The sequence below is a fragment of the Zalophus californianus genome, chromosome 2 (genome assembly GCF_009762305.2).
Source record: "Zalophus californianus isolate mZalCal1 chromosome 2, mZalCal1.pri.v2, whole genome shotgun sequence".
In the NCBI taxonomy this organism is placed as follows: Eukaryota; Metazoa; Chordata; class Mammalia; order Carnivora; family Otariidae; genus Zalophus; species Zalophus californianus.
In genome coordinates, this window is record NC_045596.1 from 77,165,255 (window position 1) to 77,184,543 (window position 19,289).

The 19,289-nt window shown below is 39.2% G+C and overlaps 1 protein-coding gene across 3 annotated transcripts in view; it reads right to left on the reverse strand.

Annotated features, from left to right (window-relative positions):
* HPGDS (hematopoietic prostaglandin D synthase) overlaps positions 1–13,545 on the reverse strand; it is a 68,214-nt gene extending 54,669 nt beyond the window's left edge. For all 3 annotated transcript variants that reach the window (XM_027599295.1, XM_027599296.1, XM_027599293.1), the window contains exons 1-2: positions 13,526–13,545; positions 4,982–5,123 (exon numbers count right to left, since the gene is read on the reverse strand). In XM_027599295.1, the coding sequence (XP_027455096.1) occupies positions 4,982–5,114 (133 nt within the window). In that variant the 5' untranslated portion in view covers positions 5,115–5,123; positions 13,526–13,545. The remainder of the gene's footprint in view (positions 1–4,981; positions 5,124–13,525) is intronic.
* Between the last annotated feature and the right edge of the window lie 5,744 nt (positions 13,546–19,289).

The window sequence follows — 19,289 nt, forward strand, 5'->3', positions numbered from 1 at the left end:
CTTGGGTGGTGAGGAAATCCAAACCAAGGGCTATAAATGGATCACTCAAGGAAGAGAAGAGAGTTGTCCTTGGACCTACCTTGCGGATCTGATATAGTTCATGGGAAACAGTATCTAAATCAAGAAGTAGAGCCAGGGCTGAGAAGTTTGGGCTGATAGTCACAATGATGATCAGAAAAACAATCAAGCAAGTTCTAAAAGTTGGTAACTACAGGGATGGATGCATGAGTTAACTGAGACTCAGTTCCGTATTCAGCCAGTGACCTTTATCTTCACTCAGACTATTATCATTGAACTGTCTACACAGCAGTGGCTTTTTCTCTATGATGTCTTAAAGATACTAAATTGCTTCAAATAATTGGATGTGAAAGAAGGAATAATCACCTTCCCACAATTTAAAATGGTATGTCCAAGACCGGTGTATGAAAGCCACTGAGGAGATAAATTTTAATTTTATATAAGGAAGAGTCTTTTAAATTTTCCTTCTTTCTTCCCAGAATTTCACTGAGACATTGGACATCCTAAACCTGCTGAGTCTCAATTTTTCTAATCTTTTTTCTCTTATTTTTTATTTCTTTTTCCTATTGTACTTTCTGGAGGAGTTCCTTATTTTTTATCATTTTATTGATTTCATTTGTTTTGTCTGTATCAAATTTTTAATTTTCAAAACCTTTTTGTCTCTGAACATTCCTTTTTATAGCATGCTTGTTCAGAATATATAGAATTTTTCTCTCTGAGGGTCTTTTTTTTTAAGATTTTATTTATTTATTTGACAGAGAGAGACACAGCAAGAGAGGGCGCACAAGCAGGTGGAGTGGGGGAGGGAGAAGCAGGCTTCCCGCAGAGCAGGGAGCCCGATGCGGGGCTCGATCCCAGGACCCTGGGATCATGACCTGAGCTGAAGGCAGACGCTTAACGACTGAGCCACCCAGGCGCCCCATCTCTAAGGGTCTTATATTTTTTGAAGTTTTTTTCTTGCTACATCGCCCTGATGCCCTCAGCTGATTTTTTCTCCCTCTGCTTCTTTGTTTATGTCTGTTTCACATTAGAGCCCTTCTCACAATTATCTCTTAATTTATGGTTTTCCATTCCTGTTTTAAATAAGCGAAAGGAATAGAAGCTAATTGGAATCTCAGTGTATATGGGATCGGGCTGGGCCATGGCCTTGAGACTCCCACCTGTCCAGAGTCTGTTAGACATTTCTCTGGGATTGAGCAGCTTCCTCTGAGAGAACTCTTTCTGCCCGAGAGATACCCGTCTGGGTGTAGCATTTTGATTGGGGAGCAGGGGATAAGGGCTCTGGGTCTCACGATTTAGTTTCTAGGCTTCCACTGAGTCCCGCTTGTAGTATTGTGGCCTCAGAAATGCCTATTGTCCCACAAAGCTCTGGTCCGTCATCTGTTGAGAGTCATCTCCATACTTCTTCCAGGGCGGTCATGCTGTTGCTTCACATGCTTCCAGTCCACCCTCTGTTGGTTCAGCTTTTAGAGTTCTCTGTTGCTACCAATTCCTGAGCCTTCTGGGGGCTCCCTGCAGTGATCCGGCTTGCCTTCGCCTCTACCAGGCTTATATTTGGGCATCACGGGCCTACTTAGTCACCTTACCATTCTTTGACCTGTTTTCCAGCTTTAAGAATTTTGTGCTCTCTTATTCAAGCTTGATGTCTTTGTCCTTGTAGGGCTTTGCCCCCCCCCCTTTTTTTTTAAAGAAGTACTTTAATGTTATTTGAAAAGAGAAGAAAAATGTCAATACCTGTGCACAGTCCACCAGGTTTGACCTGGAAGAAGTTTTTTTTTTTTTAAGATTTTATTAATTTATTTGAGAGAGAAAGAGAGAGCGCGCACGAACATGTGTGTGCTCAAGCAGGGGGAGAGGCAGAGGGACAGGGAGAAGCAGGCTCCTCGCTGAGCAGGGAGCCCCATGAGGGGCTGAGGGGCTTGATCCCAGGACCGTGGGATCATGACCTGAGCCGTAGGCAGATATTTAACAGACTGAGCCACCCAGGTGCCCCAACCTAGAAGAACTTTTTAATAGAAATATCCAATGATACTCTAGGTTCTCACAGAGGGGAGATCATAGAGGGTTTCCAACACCAGAGAGCACTCCTAAATCAGGTAGGAGATGAGGCCAGCTAAAATTTCTAAGAAACTGTTTTTAACATTTATTTTTTCCTTTTTTCTCAAAGCAATAAAGTCAGGATTTCCCGGCTTCCCTTTGCAGTAATGTGTAACCATGTGAAGAAGTTCTTGCCAAGGGGCTATAAGCAGAAGTGAGGTATAAAACTCTCTGGTCATGCGGTTGAAAGAAAGAGATGTGCCTCCTTCCCTCTCACACTTCCTGTGAGCTGGAATGTGGAAGGAGACAGGACTCTCTTACACTATGTAAATAAGACAACCAACCAGGGGTGGCAGATCAACAGAAAAAAAGAACCTAATCTTTGACAGCTCTGTGGAGCAGAACTGCCATATCAGCTTGGGCTTTTATGCAAAAGAAATAAACTGCTATCCTCTTTAGTCCATTTTTGGGCTGGGTGTCTGTTTTTGTTTTTTGTTTTGTTTTGTTTGAATTTAAATTCTAGTTAGTTGACATACAGTTCAATATTGGTTCAGGAGTAGCGTTCAATGGTTCATCATTCACATACAGCACCCAGTGCTCATCATAACAAGCGTTATGTTAATCCCCATCTCCCATTTAGCCCATCCCCCACCCACATCCCTCCATTAACCCTCAGTTTCTTCTCTATTGTTAAGAGTCTCTCATGATTTGTTTCTCTCTTTTTCCCCTCCCAAATGTCCATTTTGTTTCTTAAGTTCCACTTGTGCTGGGTGTCTGTTAAAGCATTGGAAACTATATATATATATATATATATACATACATATATATATATACATATATATATATACACACTAACCATCATGAACTTTAAGATACCTTCCCACTCTAAGAATCTATGAAAATATTAGGTGCCTGGGTGACTCAGATGGTTAAGCATCTGCCTTCGGCTCAGGTCATGATCCCTGGGTTCTGGGATCAAGTTCCGCACGGGCTCCCTGCTCCTTGGGGAACCTGCTTCTCCCTCTGCCTCTCTCTCTCTCTCTGCCTCTCTCTCTCTCTCTGTCTCTCATGAATAAATGGATGGAATCTTAAAAAAAAAAGAATCTACGAAAATATTAAGAAAATTTGGCAATTCCATTTTCAATAACATAATGAAAAGTCAAGATAGAATAGGGTATGAGGCACTCAAAGAATTTATATCTAAAAACTAAAAGGCAGAATTTGTTATATGTAACATCTTTGCAGCTTGTTATCCATCTTAATTAATGGATAAAATTAAATTTCACCTATTTTATAACCACAGAATCAAAAATCCCATGTACAAATTCTGATAGCAGGGGAAAAGTTTAGATATTAATGAGAAAGTTTCATGAGAACAGGAAATAAGATATTCTAGCCCACCAGGGAAGAGTTCTCTAATAAGGAAAAGAGTGGCTACAGGGCTAATGATTTTTAAGGAACTCATGTTTCCAAAAGGCATCTGGCGATACGTATTGTTAATACGCCAGTTATCATGGTGTTATTGGCATTATCTAGTGTAAATAACTTGGGCCACTCAATGAAATTGACCTGTGTTTGAAAAACAGTTTTACCTTGCTAGGACTGTGAACCTGGAAAAATTACATAAATTCTGTGTGCTATAGTTATCCCAACTATAAAATAGATACAATAATACATCCCATGAAGGCATGCTGGAGAAATTAAATGAAATCCACCAGGTGCCCAAAAGTCTTCATATACTCAATAGTTGTTTTCAACTATTTTCAACTTCATCTTTAAGCAAATTTGTAATAATACCAACACAAAAATGTGAATTTTAGACAAATAATATTTAGTTAGTATTTCTAGGCAGACATGATGGGCAAAGAATTAGCTCAACTATCCTTTCTTCATTCTAAAAAAGAAAAGAAAATAGCACCTAGAGGCTGACTTACAGCTTACTTGAGAGCCACACACTTTTTAATGTAATCTATTTCTAATTCTTCCCCTTTGTCCTGAGTGCTAACTAGCATGTTTTCATTGGATTACCTGCCCAATTTGTCAATTTGCTCTTCATCATATTTGCTCTTCATCATGATGTTTGTCTGATCAATTTGCTCATCATCATGATGTTTGTCTGATCAAACATCCCAGTTTTGTTCACATATTCACCTTTCTTTGGAATAGTCACGTACTTCATGAAAATTGATTCTAACCCCAACTTGTGAGGTAGACTAGATGGTTCAAGGTTCTTCCCATCTGCTTGGTCAGTGACTGGTTCAGAAATGGATGTGTGACCCAATCTGAGCCAGTGAGACATGACAAGTTTGCTAAGGCCTTCTGGGAGTTTTTGTTCATTCTTCTGGGAACACTTAAGGAAGCAGTGCTCTTTCTCTCTCATATACCTCTTGATGTTACTGTTCAAGGCTGTGGGGCTGAAATTGCAGCAAACTTATTGCTACTAGCCTCATGATGCTGGCAACACACAGTGGAGGAAAAATGAATAAAGTCATCTATTGAAACCTGTCCTATTTCTGGATTTTCAGTTATGTGATACAATTTCCTTCTTATTTAAGCCACCTTGAGTTTGGTTTTCTGTTAGAGCAGCATATCCGATCCTTTGTCAGAACACTGTAGATATCTGTAGTAAGCCCATCCAATTCGAGTTGTCAAGAATACTCACTTCAGTATTCCCTCTTTCAGCTCTTATGACAAAACTTCTTACTGTTTATCTTTATATATTCTTTCTGTGAGGTTTGTGTTTTCATCTTGAATAGGAAAATTTGGGCCACATAGCATTTATTTAACTTGCCTGAACTGCTGCTTCTCAATGTAAAGCTACATGAGATTTAAAAACCTCTATTTTTTCATTTCCCTGAGGAAAGACAGAAGGTTTTGGAGACATATTTTCCCTACATTTTCATAAACTGTTACTTGTGCCACTTACTTGATTTGACTTCAGTCCAATCAGCTTGTTCTATCCTGTGGTCTTCATATTTTATGTCCAAATAAGCAAATATGTAACGAATAATTTCTGCTCTCCCCCTCATATTAAAATAAATGAGTTTGTAGTTTGGCATGGTATGATTCTGGAAAAAGAAAAATTGAAAGATTATTTTAACAGCCCTCTAGAGATATTTCAACATTTTCCTTTGGGGACTTTTTTCAAAACTTTATGGCATATTTTGAGACAACTGGAGATATTAGAGAATATTTCAAAGCCTGAATCCTAATAACATATGGGGAAAACTTGACAGAATTAAGATCATGACTCTCTCTTTAAGAACTAGCTGGATGGGGCACCTGGGTGGCTCAGTTGGTGTCTGCCTTCAGCTCGGGTCATGATCTCAGAGTCCTGGGATCAAGTCCCATGTGAGGCTCCCTGCTCAGCGGGGAGTCTGCTTCTCCCTCTCTCTCTGCCCCTCCCCCCCCCAGCTTCTGCTCTCTCTCTCAAATAAATGATTAAAATCTTAAAAAAAAAAACTAGCTAGAACATTCCAGTGAAATAACCAGACTCAAATTTTACTTACAAAAAAATTCAGAGTGAGAGGCTATCTATCTATACACCAACTGTCAGAGGATAAAGTCCAAAACTTTCCATTTGAAGCTGTTTTTGTCCTGCCTTTACTCACTTGTAATTTGACATTTGGTTTATTGTTTGGTGACGCAGCTGAGTTTGTGAGGACAGCTGGATGAGGATTTCAAGAACAGGGTACATGCAAGAGGATGGGAGCCCGCGTTGCCAGCCTGAGCTGGCCGTCTGCTCTCTTCCCACCCCCGTGGCATTTCCCTCTAGGAATCAATGACTTAGGGAAACATTGCGCTCTCTCTCTCTCTTTTTTTTTTACTGCATCCACGCCGCTGGGTTGCAACTTCTCTTAAATTTCGGAGAGTTGGGTAATACTAGCGGCATTGGGTAGCTGTAGGCCGTTATAATTTTGTGATTTTCTGTGATTTGTATCCTCCCATTGTCATGGTTTATAAACAATGATTTTAAGGAATAGTAGTAGCACGTATGGTAATTTTATGATGATCCGGCAACTGAGAAAGAAACATTTTCATTTGAAATTCAGCTTTTCCTCTTAGTTGCTATGTATCTTTGGGCTAATCAATAAAATCTCTCTGAATTTCAAAGTCCACTTCTGTAAATAGAGGTACTAATATGGATTTGGAGATCTAATGAGATAATACATGTCAAACATTTAGCACAATGCTAAACACTTAATAATTATTAGCTATCAACAATAATAACTTTGAATTCATTCTATGGTCAAGAATAAACACTGTGAATACAGTACACTAAAAATAAATAATAATCATAGTAATTCCATGAATAGAAGTCATAAATATCATTAATTTTAAGTGGTTTAAGTATAAATAGTTCATTTTCTGCTAAGGAAGTCTTTCAAGGATATTAATGGAATGTTAGCTAGAAAGAAAAGTTGGGCTGAAGTCTCAAAACAAAATTCTATCTGAAAGCACATCACAGGGTCCTGGGTGGCTCTGTCGGTTAAGCTTCTGCCTTCTGCTCAGGTCATGATCCCAGGGTCCTCAGATCAGAACAGATTGAGTCCTGCGTTGTGCTCCCTGCTCAGCGGGGAGTCTGCTTCTCCGCCTCTCCCTGGCTCATGCGCTCTCTCTTGTGCGCGCACGCGCTCTCTCTCTCTCAAATAAATAAAATCTTAAAAAAATATATTTGAAAGCACATCACATAAAAGGTCAAACACAAACCATAAAAATCTAGATTGCCAAGTTCGTGCATTCATGGTGAGGGTGACTGCAAACAACTGTCCGGTTGCCTATCTAGACCCCCTCAAGATCCAAGAAATGATGATGATAGTGATTTCTGGTGAGTCCACTTCTCTGGGCCTTGGTTTGCCCTGTCCAGGTGTTGCGGGTGGAGCTGGTGCTCCTTGCTAGAAACAGAGTCACTCTGAACATCCCATGCCCCATTCCACTCCTGTTAGCCAGTCCAGTCTGCACCCAAGTGACACGTGGCACCTGCCACACACATCACTATGTGAGGGAGTGCTCTCTCTAGAGGGAAGAATTCACTGGAGTGAACTAATGAAAATTCCAAGATTTACAGCCCCAGTACTTTGGGGGAGAAATATGCATAGAAGGAGTTCAAATTTGGGGTTAGGACTAAATGAAGCTTAATGTGGAGCTTAGAAAAAAATAGTGGGAAAAATAGGAGAGTACAAAAATAGCCAATAAAAAATGTAAAGTAGCAAGCTTCCTTCTGAAAAAAGGAAATACTTATGTAATCACAATAAAGGGAACATTCTTATCTAGGACATAAAAAGCGTAGTGGTTACAATTCCCTGATCCATCTGTTTTTAAATCTCAAAAGAACAAGAAAAGCCTTCAGAGTGGAAAAAGTGTCATTCTTGGTTGCAGTTTTTATTTGGCGAACATTTTACACAACTTTCCTTTATTGATTTTTGCTGTCATAGGTCAATTTTTCCTCAGCAACAGAGACATGATATGCATTTTCCTTACAAACATTATATGAATAGATTTATATACATCTGTTATGATCAATATTAAAAATTAAACATATAACTTTTTCTCATTTGATCAAATGCCATGTAAATGTCAGTGTCTACCTCCTAATTCTGCATGAAAACACAGGGATTGTTTGTTGTGGTTCATTTGCAAAAACATGCTATTTTATATTGTGTTTCACTCAAGTAAAGAAGACATTAAGAAATCATTAGTGTAAGTTGGCAGCTATCTGTAGTTTTCTGCAAATATATCTTTTTTTTTTTTTTTTTTTTAAAGATTTTATTTATTTGACAGAGATAGCGAGAGCAGGAACACAAGCAGGGGGAGTGGGAGAGGGAGAAGCAGGCTTCCCGTGGAGCAGGGAGCCCGATGCGGGACTCGATCCCAGGAACCTGGGATCATGACCTGAGCCGAAGGCAGACGCTTAACGACTGAGCCACCCAGGCGCCCGCAAATATATCTTTAAATCTAAGATTTGGCACAGGTCCGTGACCATCTGACAAATGCTTATCTTTCCTTCTAGAACATCCTTTCAACAGTCATAACTCATTAATGAAGCTGTACTTGCACAACACATTCCTGTAGTTACTTGCAGAATTATATTTTCTACTGAGCACAAGTCTGGTTTCTTGATTTTCACAGCTACAAAACTTCCAAACCTGAAGACTTTTGTTTTTTAGGGTAAATGTGCACATTTTTAGAACATGAAAAATAAGTAAATGTAAATGCAATTGGAAACATTTATGGATTCTTCAAATCCTTTCTATATTTTATAAAGCTTTTGCATAAAAACTAACAGAAGAGAGCCACCTGGGTGGCTCAGTCGTTTAAGCATCTGCTTCGGCGCAGGTCATGATCCTGGGGTCCTGGGATCAAGCCCCATATTGGGCTCCCTGCTCAGTGGGGAGTCTACCTCTCCCCCAGCTTGTGCTCTCTGATTAGCACTCTCTCCCTCAAATAAGTGAATAAAATCTCTCTTTTAAAAGATTTTATTTATTTGACAGAGATACACAGCGAGAGAAGGAACACAAGCAAGGGGAGCAGGAGCAGGAGAAGCAGCTTCCCGCAGAGCAGGGAGCCCGGTGCGGGGCTCGATCCCAGGACCCTGGGACCATGACCTGAGCCGAAGGCAGACGCTTAATGACTGAGCCACCCAGGCGCCCCAAGATTTTATTTACTTATTTGACAGAGGGAGACACAGCGAGAGAGGGAACACAAGCAGGGGGAGTGGGAGAGGGAGAAGCAGGCTTCCCGCGGAGCAAAGAGCCGGATGCGGGGCTCGACCCCAGGACCCCAGGACCCCGGGACCATGACCTGAGCCGAAGGCAGACGCTTAACGACTGAGCCACCCAGGCGCCCCTAAGTGAATAAAATCTTAAAAACAAAAAACAAAACAAAACAAAAAACCCTAACAGAAGAAATTCCAGGTAAATATTTGTATGGTGAAAATTTATAAGGCAATTTATAATATAAGCTAATGATCACCAAAGAGGACAGTGCCTAAAAATTTTTTTTCCCCTCTTACTGCATTTGGCAGTATATTTCTGTTACAATAATCTCACTCTGTTAAAGCCTTTACTTCATGAGGATGACGGGTTAAAAAGGATGAAAGTAAGACATATCACGCTCCCACCGAGAGACGCAGTGAGGAAGAGGCTCAAGGGCAGAGCAGGTCAGTGGCAAACGGAATGTGTGATTTGGGGGTCACCCCTGCCACTTACTGTCTGAATGGCCTTGGGCAAATCACCTGTCCCTAGCTTTAGTTTCCTCACCTGTAAAATGGTAAATAAAGCAGGACCCTGAATTCTGAGAGAGGCAGTGGCATCCAGGAGGGTAGCTCCTTCAGAAAAAAGGAGAATAAAGGTTCCCACTCAAATGGGAGAGTGTATAGAGATGCACTGCTTGAAATTAGGGCCTGGCAAGCTTTTATATACAACTTTTAAAAGGTCAAATTGTAAACCTCTAGTAAAACTGATAAAGAAAATGTATGAAAAGTCACAAAAATTAATATCATACACAAAAAGGGGTCATAAGAACAGATGAAATAGATCATTCAAAATCATAAGCTAACATGGCAAATAACTTTATGTCCCTGAATCTGAACGCTTAAATGGAAAAATTTTTAGAAATATGTAAACTAACACAGTCAAATTAAAAAAAGAAAAAAACAATCCCTGAAAGCCTGTATTTAACACTAACCAGTAAAGAAATTGAATTGGTAGTTAGTTACATTCATGAAAGACACCAGGCCCAAAAGAAAATAGAGTCGCTACAAAAAAAACTTAGAGCAAACATCATACATAACGGGGAGCAAATAGGAGCATTTTCTTTAACATCAGGAATAATGAGAACCCCAGTATTACCCTTACTGTTCAACATAGCCCTGGATGGCCCAGCTAACTCAGTAAGATAAGACAATAAACAGCATATGTAAGGAATGCAAAGGAAGGGACAACACTGTCCTTATTTGCAATCAAAGTTACTGTTTGTATTTAAAATTCAAGAGCATCTGTGAATAAACCTGAGCCTAAATTTCAAATGGAAATGCTAAGGACCAAAATAACCAAGACAAATTAAGAGAACAGAAGGAGAGGACTTGACCTACCAGATTGCAAGACTTTAAAAAAACCTTGTAATGAGGATAATGTGATTTTTGTTCAGGACCAGACATCTAGAGGTGTGTAGAGTCTGGAAACAGAACCGCAGATATATGACAGACATGCCATTTCGGTGGGGATCTAATGGGACCAGACTGAGACAAAGAAGAAAACTCTACAGAATTAGATCCCAGCTTCCCATAATATATAGAAATAATACCCAGCTGCATGATAGACCTAAGTATGCTTTGCCTGGCCTAGGCAAATCCTAGTATCATGCTGTTCCCTGTGAGCTTCATTTCTGAGCCCTGAACACTGTCACTCCGTGTTAAGAATCCCATGTAGGGCATGCTGCAAAATGTTTCCTGAAATGATACAGGACAAGAAGTAAAAAGGTAAGCTGATTGTGCTTAATGCTTTCCTTTACAACTAAAACTAACCACTGGCTTCCTTCCATTCTGAAGAAGTCATTTAAAGTTCCTGATTCAAGGGGCATCTGGGTGGCTTACTCGGTTAAGCGTCTGTCTGTCTTCGGCTCAGATCTTGATCTCGGGGCCCTGGGATGGAGCCCCACATCGGTCTCCCTGCTCAGCAGGGAGTCTGCTTCTTCCTCTCCCTCTGCCCCTCCCCCTGCTCATGCTTTCTCTCTCAAATAAATAAAAGTCTTTAAAAAAAATAAAGTTCCTGATTCATCAGATTTATCTGATGAATCCACTTAGAATTGTGTTTGAAAAACAAGATACACAGTTTCTCAAAGAACATATGAATGATGACTCATAAAACCCCTGCATAGACACTTTCACCTGTAAACTCAGATGGATGAAGCCATTAAATGCAAAAGAAGATTTAGCTTTTAATATATAATATTTAATGTTAATTAAATATTTAATTTTAATTAATTAATTATTTAATCATAAGATAAATAATTAAATTATTTAATCAATAATTAATCAATTAATATTTACATGGAAAATAATAGTGTTTTTGAAAAGTTCTGTCTTGGGGAGCTCCTTTCTTTCTCCTCATTTGTAGCTCTTTTTCTTTAAGGTAACACTGGCACATTTCAACTGATTAACAACCACAAAACACATGACTATTCAATCCCAGAGGCAATTTTAATGCAGCCATTGATAAAGTACAAGCTATAATAAAACCATTTCATTTTAACTGAACTGATGTTCTAATCTGTATGTTGCTGTAAGCGCACAGTAAAACAGTATCAAAAATGCTAATGTCTGCCAGAACGGAGATAACCATCCAAATTCAACTCTGGCCAAGGAGGCTAATATTCATTTACTATGTTACATACCTTCAAGATTTCAGCAGGTAACTGAAAAAAGGAGTTGAATTTTTGGAGTAATTTTGATGGATAGAAAAACTCACAAATAAGGAATTAAGTATTAACCATTTACAATTCGCTTCAAAACCTAAATGCTATTTATCTTTATTTTACTGATAAAAGTGTTGATCTACATGAGCTCTTACTCTTAAATAAAAGGAATGTCAAACATACTCAAGAATTCCAGATACAGTTTTATATATGCCTAGTAGTAATGCAATAACCTACAAGTCTGAAGTATAAGAACAAAGATTATTTGTGAATTTATATTGTGAATTTAAATACTGGTCAAGTTGGGATCTAGTTTGCTAGATCCCAACTTGACCAGTATTTAACCTACACAAAATGTACCAGCATAGAGTATAATGTTTGTGATCCCATCATATAGACTGTAGTGTTTTGAATTGTAAAAAGTGGATTTAGAGAGCAATCACAGGAGCTGCTATTGTCTACATAAGAACCTCTTGCCCATTATGGCATTAAATAACAGCACTGCATTACCCGCTAACAGTTGGTGGTAAAGAATGTTGATTTCCCTCCTTCACAGGGTCCCTGAGCATGTCTAGTTCGGTTCTGGAAAAGTTGCCAGGTTGGAGTTAAATTGTAGGACAATAAATATAAGCATTTTTGTTAACTGAGTAAAATACTGATTTCAGTCGAATCCCGAATGTTTAATTTTGCACTGGCAAGCCAGGATCTCTCTTTTCCCACCAAAGACCAACTAAATATTTTAAATTGTTGCCTCATGTTAAAGCCAAAGCAAGAGGAATAATTGAAATATCCTTTGGGAGCTGAGAGCTCAAATTCTTAGTCTGGAGTAAATGCCTTAAATTACCTTTGAAACCAAATGATGATAGAATGCAATTCTTGGCAAAACATGGAGATGCTTCAACAAAATGAGCCTTAAAATGATAGAAAATATTACCAAGAAAATCCCTAAACAGAAAGAAAGAAAGAGAGAGAGAGAGAGAGGGAGGGAGGGAGGAGAAAGAGAAAGAAAGAAAGAAAGAAAAAGAAAGAAAGAAAGAAAGAAAGCAAGCAAGCAAGCAAGCAAGCAAGCAAGCAAGCAAAAGGAAGAAAGAAAGAAAGGGGGAGGGAGGGAGGGAGAAAGAAAAAAGAGAAGGAAACAAAAAGAGAAGAACTTCTCTAAAGGCTTCACACACTGAAAATATTAGTGGGGAAAATTCTGGAAGAACTTTTCCTCCAGTACTGACTGCATTTTTTATGCTAATATCTACTTAAAGGATCTTTTAAAATCTTAAAATCCTTCAAAATCTCCAGTACCTATATTTCTTTTAGAAACTAGTGTTTGATTTTGGGGAGACTGGGTGGCTCAGTTAAGTGTCCAACTCTTGATTTAGGCTCAGGTCATGATCTCAAGGTCATGGGATTGAGCCCTACACCGGGCCCAGGATGGAGCCTGCTTAAGATTCTCTGTCTCCCTCTCCCTCTGCCCCTTCACCTATCCTCAAGAAAAGGAAAGAAAGAAAGAAAGAAAGAAAGAAAGAAAGAAAGAAAGAAAGAAAGAAAGAAAGAAAGAAAGAAAGAAAGAAAGGAAGGAAGGAAGGAAGGAAGGAAGGAAGGAAGGAAGGAAGGAAGGAAGGAAGAAAGAAAGAAAGAAAGAAAGAAAGAAAGAAAGAAAGAAAGAAAGAAAGAAAGAAAGAAAGAAAGAAAGAAAGAAAGAAAGAAAGAAAAAGAAAAGAAAGAAAGAAAGAAAGAGAAAGAAAGAAAGAAAGAAAGAAAGAAAGAAAGAAAGAAAGAAAGAAAGAAAAGAAAACAAAAGAAAAGAAAGAAAGAAAGAAAGAAAGAAAGAAAGAAAGAAAGAAAGAAAGAAAGAAAGAAAGAAAGAAAAGAAAAGAAACTACTGTTTGATTTCTACCTGGCCACTAACAAAGAAGCTCTGAATGAGAGCTGAATGAGTGGCATGGTGAAAATAGGTATCAGTTGCTCAGTCACACACAGAATATCACAGTAATAAAAAACACTAAGATGGAGAAATAACCCTATCTCATTTCTTAACTTTGTAGAGTTCAATCTTATCACTTACTTGTGCTATGTCTCTGTGGAGTCTCTAGTATCTTCTATGCTCTCATCAGTGACTGCATCTTGGGTTTATACGATGAGTAAGTGACAGTCACAAGCCAATGAGAGACGAAGCGACTTACTTCCACCTAAGTCTCTTCCTTCATTTCTTAGATGAGATATGCCTGCCAAACAGTCCAATCCTGCAAAGACTTCTGGTTCTTCTTGGCATTTTATAGGATCTCTGTGTGTGAATAATAACCTAACATATTTGCGTTCAGTTGATAAAATCAAAGTTACAGGTGCTGATGTGTGCCTATTGCTACATGCTCATCTATGTTTAAAAACCTTAACACCATAGGCTCCCGGAGAATGAGAGAAAGTGAACACAAGTAAGCCTTCTTTTCGGATATGCACGTGGCTGGCTTCTGCAATTCATTAGTTCTCCTTAGAGAACGCTTGGCTGACCACGTCTTCCCTGGAACCCTCCTCCAACAGTCTCATCCCTCACCTGCTGTGTGTTTCTTCATTACCGTGTCTGACAAATAGTGTATTTTCTTGGTTTGTTTTAACCACCCCGCCACCAGCAGAATGTGAGCTTCATAAGAGCAGGCATTTCACTGTTCAGTTTAGTGTGGCACCCTCACGATGGGAAGGAATGCTGGGCACATCATAGGCACTACTACATCTTTGCTGAATGAATGATCCCAAATATTATATTTTCCCACAAATCACATGTTTACGAGGATTCCTTAAGTTCTCATTGCTGCTAGCCTATTTCATTTACATTCCTTTTCTCCGAAGAGCCATATTGTTTAAATATTTAGTGAGTACCTAATCTTTGCCAGGTGCTATTCTGGATAATAGAGGTAAAGCAGTAAACAAAAACAGAAAAAAAAAAAAAAATCCTTGCCCTCATGGAGCATTCTTTTTTTTTTTAAGATTTTATTTATTTATTTGAGACAGAGACAGACACAGAAGGAGCGAGAGAGAGCACAAGTGGGGAGGAAAGGGAGAAGCAGGCTCCGGGGGAGCCCCACACTGACGCCATCCCAGCACCCCGAGACCATGACCCTAGCCCAAGGCAGAAGCCCAACCACTGAGCCACCCAGGCGCCCCCCTCACGGAGCATTCTTAACAATATTACGACAACCTTATGAGGTTTTGAGAGCATTAAATGAGTGCATAGATGTGCGCTTAAAAAAGACGTGTGCATCACCTCCACGCTTACACAGAGGTGATGAGTGTTCGTGAGAGTTAATTAACGCTGTCAGCCGGCGGTCTGTAGGGAGGATGGTTTCCCTTCACCAGTTTCTGCCGAAGAGTCCTTGCCCTCTCCGTGGTTAGGCCTTGGAGCTACAAGCCAGAAAGAGAAGCAGTTGCCAAACAACTTTTACTTTTTACCCTGCTTCATCCTCTCCTGAGGAAATGAGCTGAGTCAATGATCTGCTTGAATGTGGGAAAGGTAAAGGAGGTGACTCAGGGTGAACACCCCTCATGGATTATCTTGATTCTCTCCGGGCTAGCGCTGTTTTCTGCATACCCCATGCCCTTCTCGTCTGCCCTGTGCACCAGATTGGACTGCGTGAGAAAGAACTATGAATGCATGTGACAATCTGTCTGGTAATGCCCACACAAGCATTTGAAGGACAATGAGAACTTAACTGAATATACCTTCATTTTTCTCTGGCGGCTCCGGAATTGGAGCTCTCTTAGCCCTGTGGTATTTAATTAGCGAGTTCCTAACTGCTGTTCACGATACAACATTGACTCAGAGTCCCAATTCATTCTTGTTTTTCTGATTTTCCAACCAATGTAGGCACATGGTCATATAAGGTCCTGATGAAGACTTCCAACCTGGCATGACTGCTTGCCTGAAATTGGAATTTCAACACTACCACTTTGAGCTCTGGAACTTTCCTCAGACCAACAGCCTCTGCATCAGTTTCCTCTTCTGTGAAATGGTAATGATAAAAATCATTCTGATTTCTCCGAGTTGAAAGGATCAAACAAGTTAATGTATTTCAATCATTCAGTGCATTGCTTGATTTGTAGTCACTACTTGATAAGTATCAGTAGTTATTACATATTTCTTTAATGATGGAAAAATAGGGGCACCTGGGTGGCTCAGTGGGTTAAGCATCTGCCTTCAGCTCAGGTCATGATCCTGGGGTCCTGGGATCAAACCCCGTGTCAGGCTCCCTGCTCAGTGGGGAATCTGCTTCTCTCTCTCCCTCAAATAAATCAGTGAAATCTTTAAAAATGGAAAAATAAATATAATGCTTAAAAAAATAGCCCACATATCGGTTCCTCTTTATTTATTATTTTGTTTTGGTAAAGGGGAAGTGTTCAAACACACCCATTTCTACTTTTCCAGCTCCTCTGTTGATGGAGAAAGAAGGAAGTCTCCAGAAGCCCACAGAACTTCCTTTACTCAGCTTCCTGATTTCCTTTTCACAGTTATTTGAGAAAGTTACTTGAGAAACTAAAAACATCAGAAACTAAAGTATTTAAACCTGGGACGGAGCAGTCAGGAAGTGAAGACTATGTTTCTCTTTCTGATTCTAACCTATTTGGGTAATTAAAATGTGCTTGCAAATCTTTAGTGTCTATGTTCCCCAGATTTCAACAGGGATAACACTATTCTTACCTGACTTTTCAGATACTGTGAAGAATCATACAATAATTATCTCCAAGATGGTGAGTAAATATTTTTCTGCCTAGCCTTTTCCCTGAAAGAGGATTCCCAGAGGTAAGTAAATAATAGTCATATAAATAGCTAATATTTTTTAACTGCTTCCTGTGAGCCAAGCATTAAGCAAAGTGCTTGGCATGTATTGTCTCATTTAATGCCCCTAAAATAACATCATAAATGGTGTGCATATCCTTGAGTATGGTTATGTAACTGCCTAGGGCATGTCATGAAAGCATTTCTAGATGCAACATTCCTCGAATATTTTAATCTTATACATGAGTTTCCATGTTTATTCTTCTGTCAGGAATGGGGGAAATAAGCATTACAACAGAGTAAATTGACTTGCTTTTTAAGATTTTTCCAGAATCAATTACTGTCCCCTCTGTATCATTACAACATACACTGTGGGAGGAAGGCATGCCCTACATCCTCCTCTGCCTTTACCCTGTCCTGTTACCCAAAAGCATCTCATCTCCTCTCAAAACTCCAGTTCTTAGAAAATAAAAGAATTGGCCTAGTGACCTCTGAAGTCTCTTTCCGCTCTATTAGTCAATGACATAATTTCCCCCTGAACACTTTTCTTACATGAAAACTAAGACCAGAGGGACACAGAGCTCCTAGACTGAAAGTTACAGGGGCACAAGCTGTCTTTGTCCCCACATCTGGCAACAAAGAAAAGATACTCGGATCAGAGGAAGGTGACCCTCTCTGATAATCCCAGGTCACAGAATGGATTCACTATTTACAGGTACTAAAGTCATGCAGACAAAAGTGTAATTTAGAGAGAGTTTTTTGGTAAGATTAAAGCATGTTCCTAGAATTTATCAAGAAGCAGGCAACTAAAACGTATTTATTAAAGTAATTTATATATTTGGATTTTTTACGTATTTTGAAAGAGGTGCGTTTTCCTCGTGAAATCTAGAAAAAAGAGATTTTGGTGTGTTTTTTTTTTTTTTTAAGTTTTCATTTAATTCCAGTTAACATCCAGTATAATATTAGTTTCAGGGGAACAATATAGTAGTTGAACACTTCCATACATCACCCGGTGCTCATCACAAGTGTACTCCTTGTTAAAGGAGATTTTGGAGAATAAGAACATGTCAGAAAATTTCCAAAACTCTATAGGGGATTAATAATAGCAAACTCTGAGATCTGCACCTACCGTGTACCTGGTACTCACTCAGTGTCAGTTTGCCAAGGTCTCAAAGCCAACAAGCAGAAGATCCAATATTTGAGCCAGCTAGTATACCTTCAGAGTCTTTGCTATTAATTACTACATTAGATTGTCTCATAAATATATATTTATATGCATATATTTCTCAATCTATCAGGCTTCTATCATTTTCTGACACCATTTTTAGGATTATTCATCTTTCTTTAGCCTGACTCTACATATCAAGTAAATTTCTGTTCTCTTTCTCCTAAGCAGGTTTTTTCACCTTTTTATTCTAGAAATTGATTTTGCATGCCTTCCTATCAAACATATAAGATTTCTGGCAGAATTCTTTCTGACTGGCCTATAATGCAGAGAGGAAATTGCTTAGAACGAAGGAAATCAAGAAATCTTGGTTCTGCTAATACAACTAACATCTGCTGCCCTGTGTCTATAAGGGAGATAGAGTTCTAATGGAAGGAAAATTCTAAGCCATGACTATAGAAATTAGATGAAGCTTCAAACCTAGAGCACAGACTTATACAAGAATATAAAAAAAAACAAAAACAAGTTTTTATAAGCAAAGGAGAAGCAGTTTTCATCTATAGCGAAGTTAACAAAAAGGTCCAGAAAACAATAAACAAAGTTATGCTAAAACATATTTTTCCTGGGGCACCTGGGTGGCTCAATTGTTAAGCGTCTGCCTTCGGCTCAGTTCATGATCCCGGGGTCCTGGGATCAAGCCCCGCATCAGGCTCCCTGCTCAGCAGGAGGCCTGCTTCTCCCTCTCCCTCTGCCTTCTGCTCCCCCTGCTTGTGCTTTCTCTCTCTCTGTCTCTCTGTCAAATAAATAAATAAAATCTTTAAAAAAAAAACATATTTTTCTGGCCTCCAAGATACAATTTTGCTATAGGAGAACTTTGGTTCTTCATGAGCCTGAGCTATATGGAGAAAAAATATCAGCTGTTTCCAAAATGCTGGGACCTAATCCATGAAGGCTGGGAATGGTACGTTTTCCAGCACTATGGATATTTTGTTGAGGTAGCAGTTTCAATAGCTCATGGGAAGCTCCAGGCCTCAATTCCGAATGAACCACCGTAGGCTGGGGAAAAGATCCAGAATTACCAGTATCAGTCTGGGGTTTGGAGGAATTTATATAAATTGTTAACTTGTCATCTGTGGACACCAACTCAAAGAAGATGTGTAAATGTGATTCTGAAAGGAATTGCTTCCTAAATATTAACACAGTCCCTGTGGCTTATGTAACAAATGTCAGATGCAGTGGTGCTGTGATCACAGCATCTTTGTATAATTGCTGGCTAGGGTGTTTTGGCCATGTGACTATTCCCTTCCTTCCTCAAAATCCTTGTGATTTCTTCTCAAAGTGCTATGTTCTTTCAAAGAGAGCAACCTGCCTCAATTAAATACTTCTGTTAAATCAAGAAGTGAAAAATATACACGTAAAGGAGTAAATAACATGACATTATCACTCAATTAACACTCATGTACCCGACATGGAATGAACACTGGTCCCAGCACTCTAAGACGTCTCCTATAGAGGTTTGTTCTTACAATGTGTGCTTTTTGGTGTCTAGTGAGAATACTTGAAAGGAAAAAACTAAATAAGACATTTTTCAGGTTTCCACCACTATCGAAGATAAAAGATGCTTCGATGGACAGGCACAGGTATTCCCTTTTCCAAGCAGATCTATCCCTTTATTGATTATGCTTTTTGTTAAAATGATCCAGTTCTGTATAATTTGATTCGACACCCGAAAGAAGATTTGCTAATGTTTGGCAAATGTATTTCTTGTTTGGCAAATGCATATTCTAATAAATTTATATTTTGGTTTTTTTTGATTCATGAAACATTGAGTGACCTAATTAAATTTCCAAAATAAGCCAGACTAAGGAGCAGATGTTAACAGAGACTTACTCATTG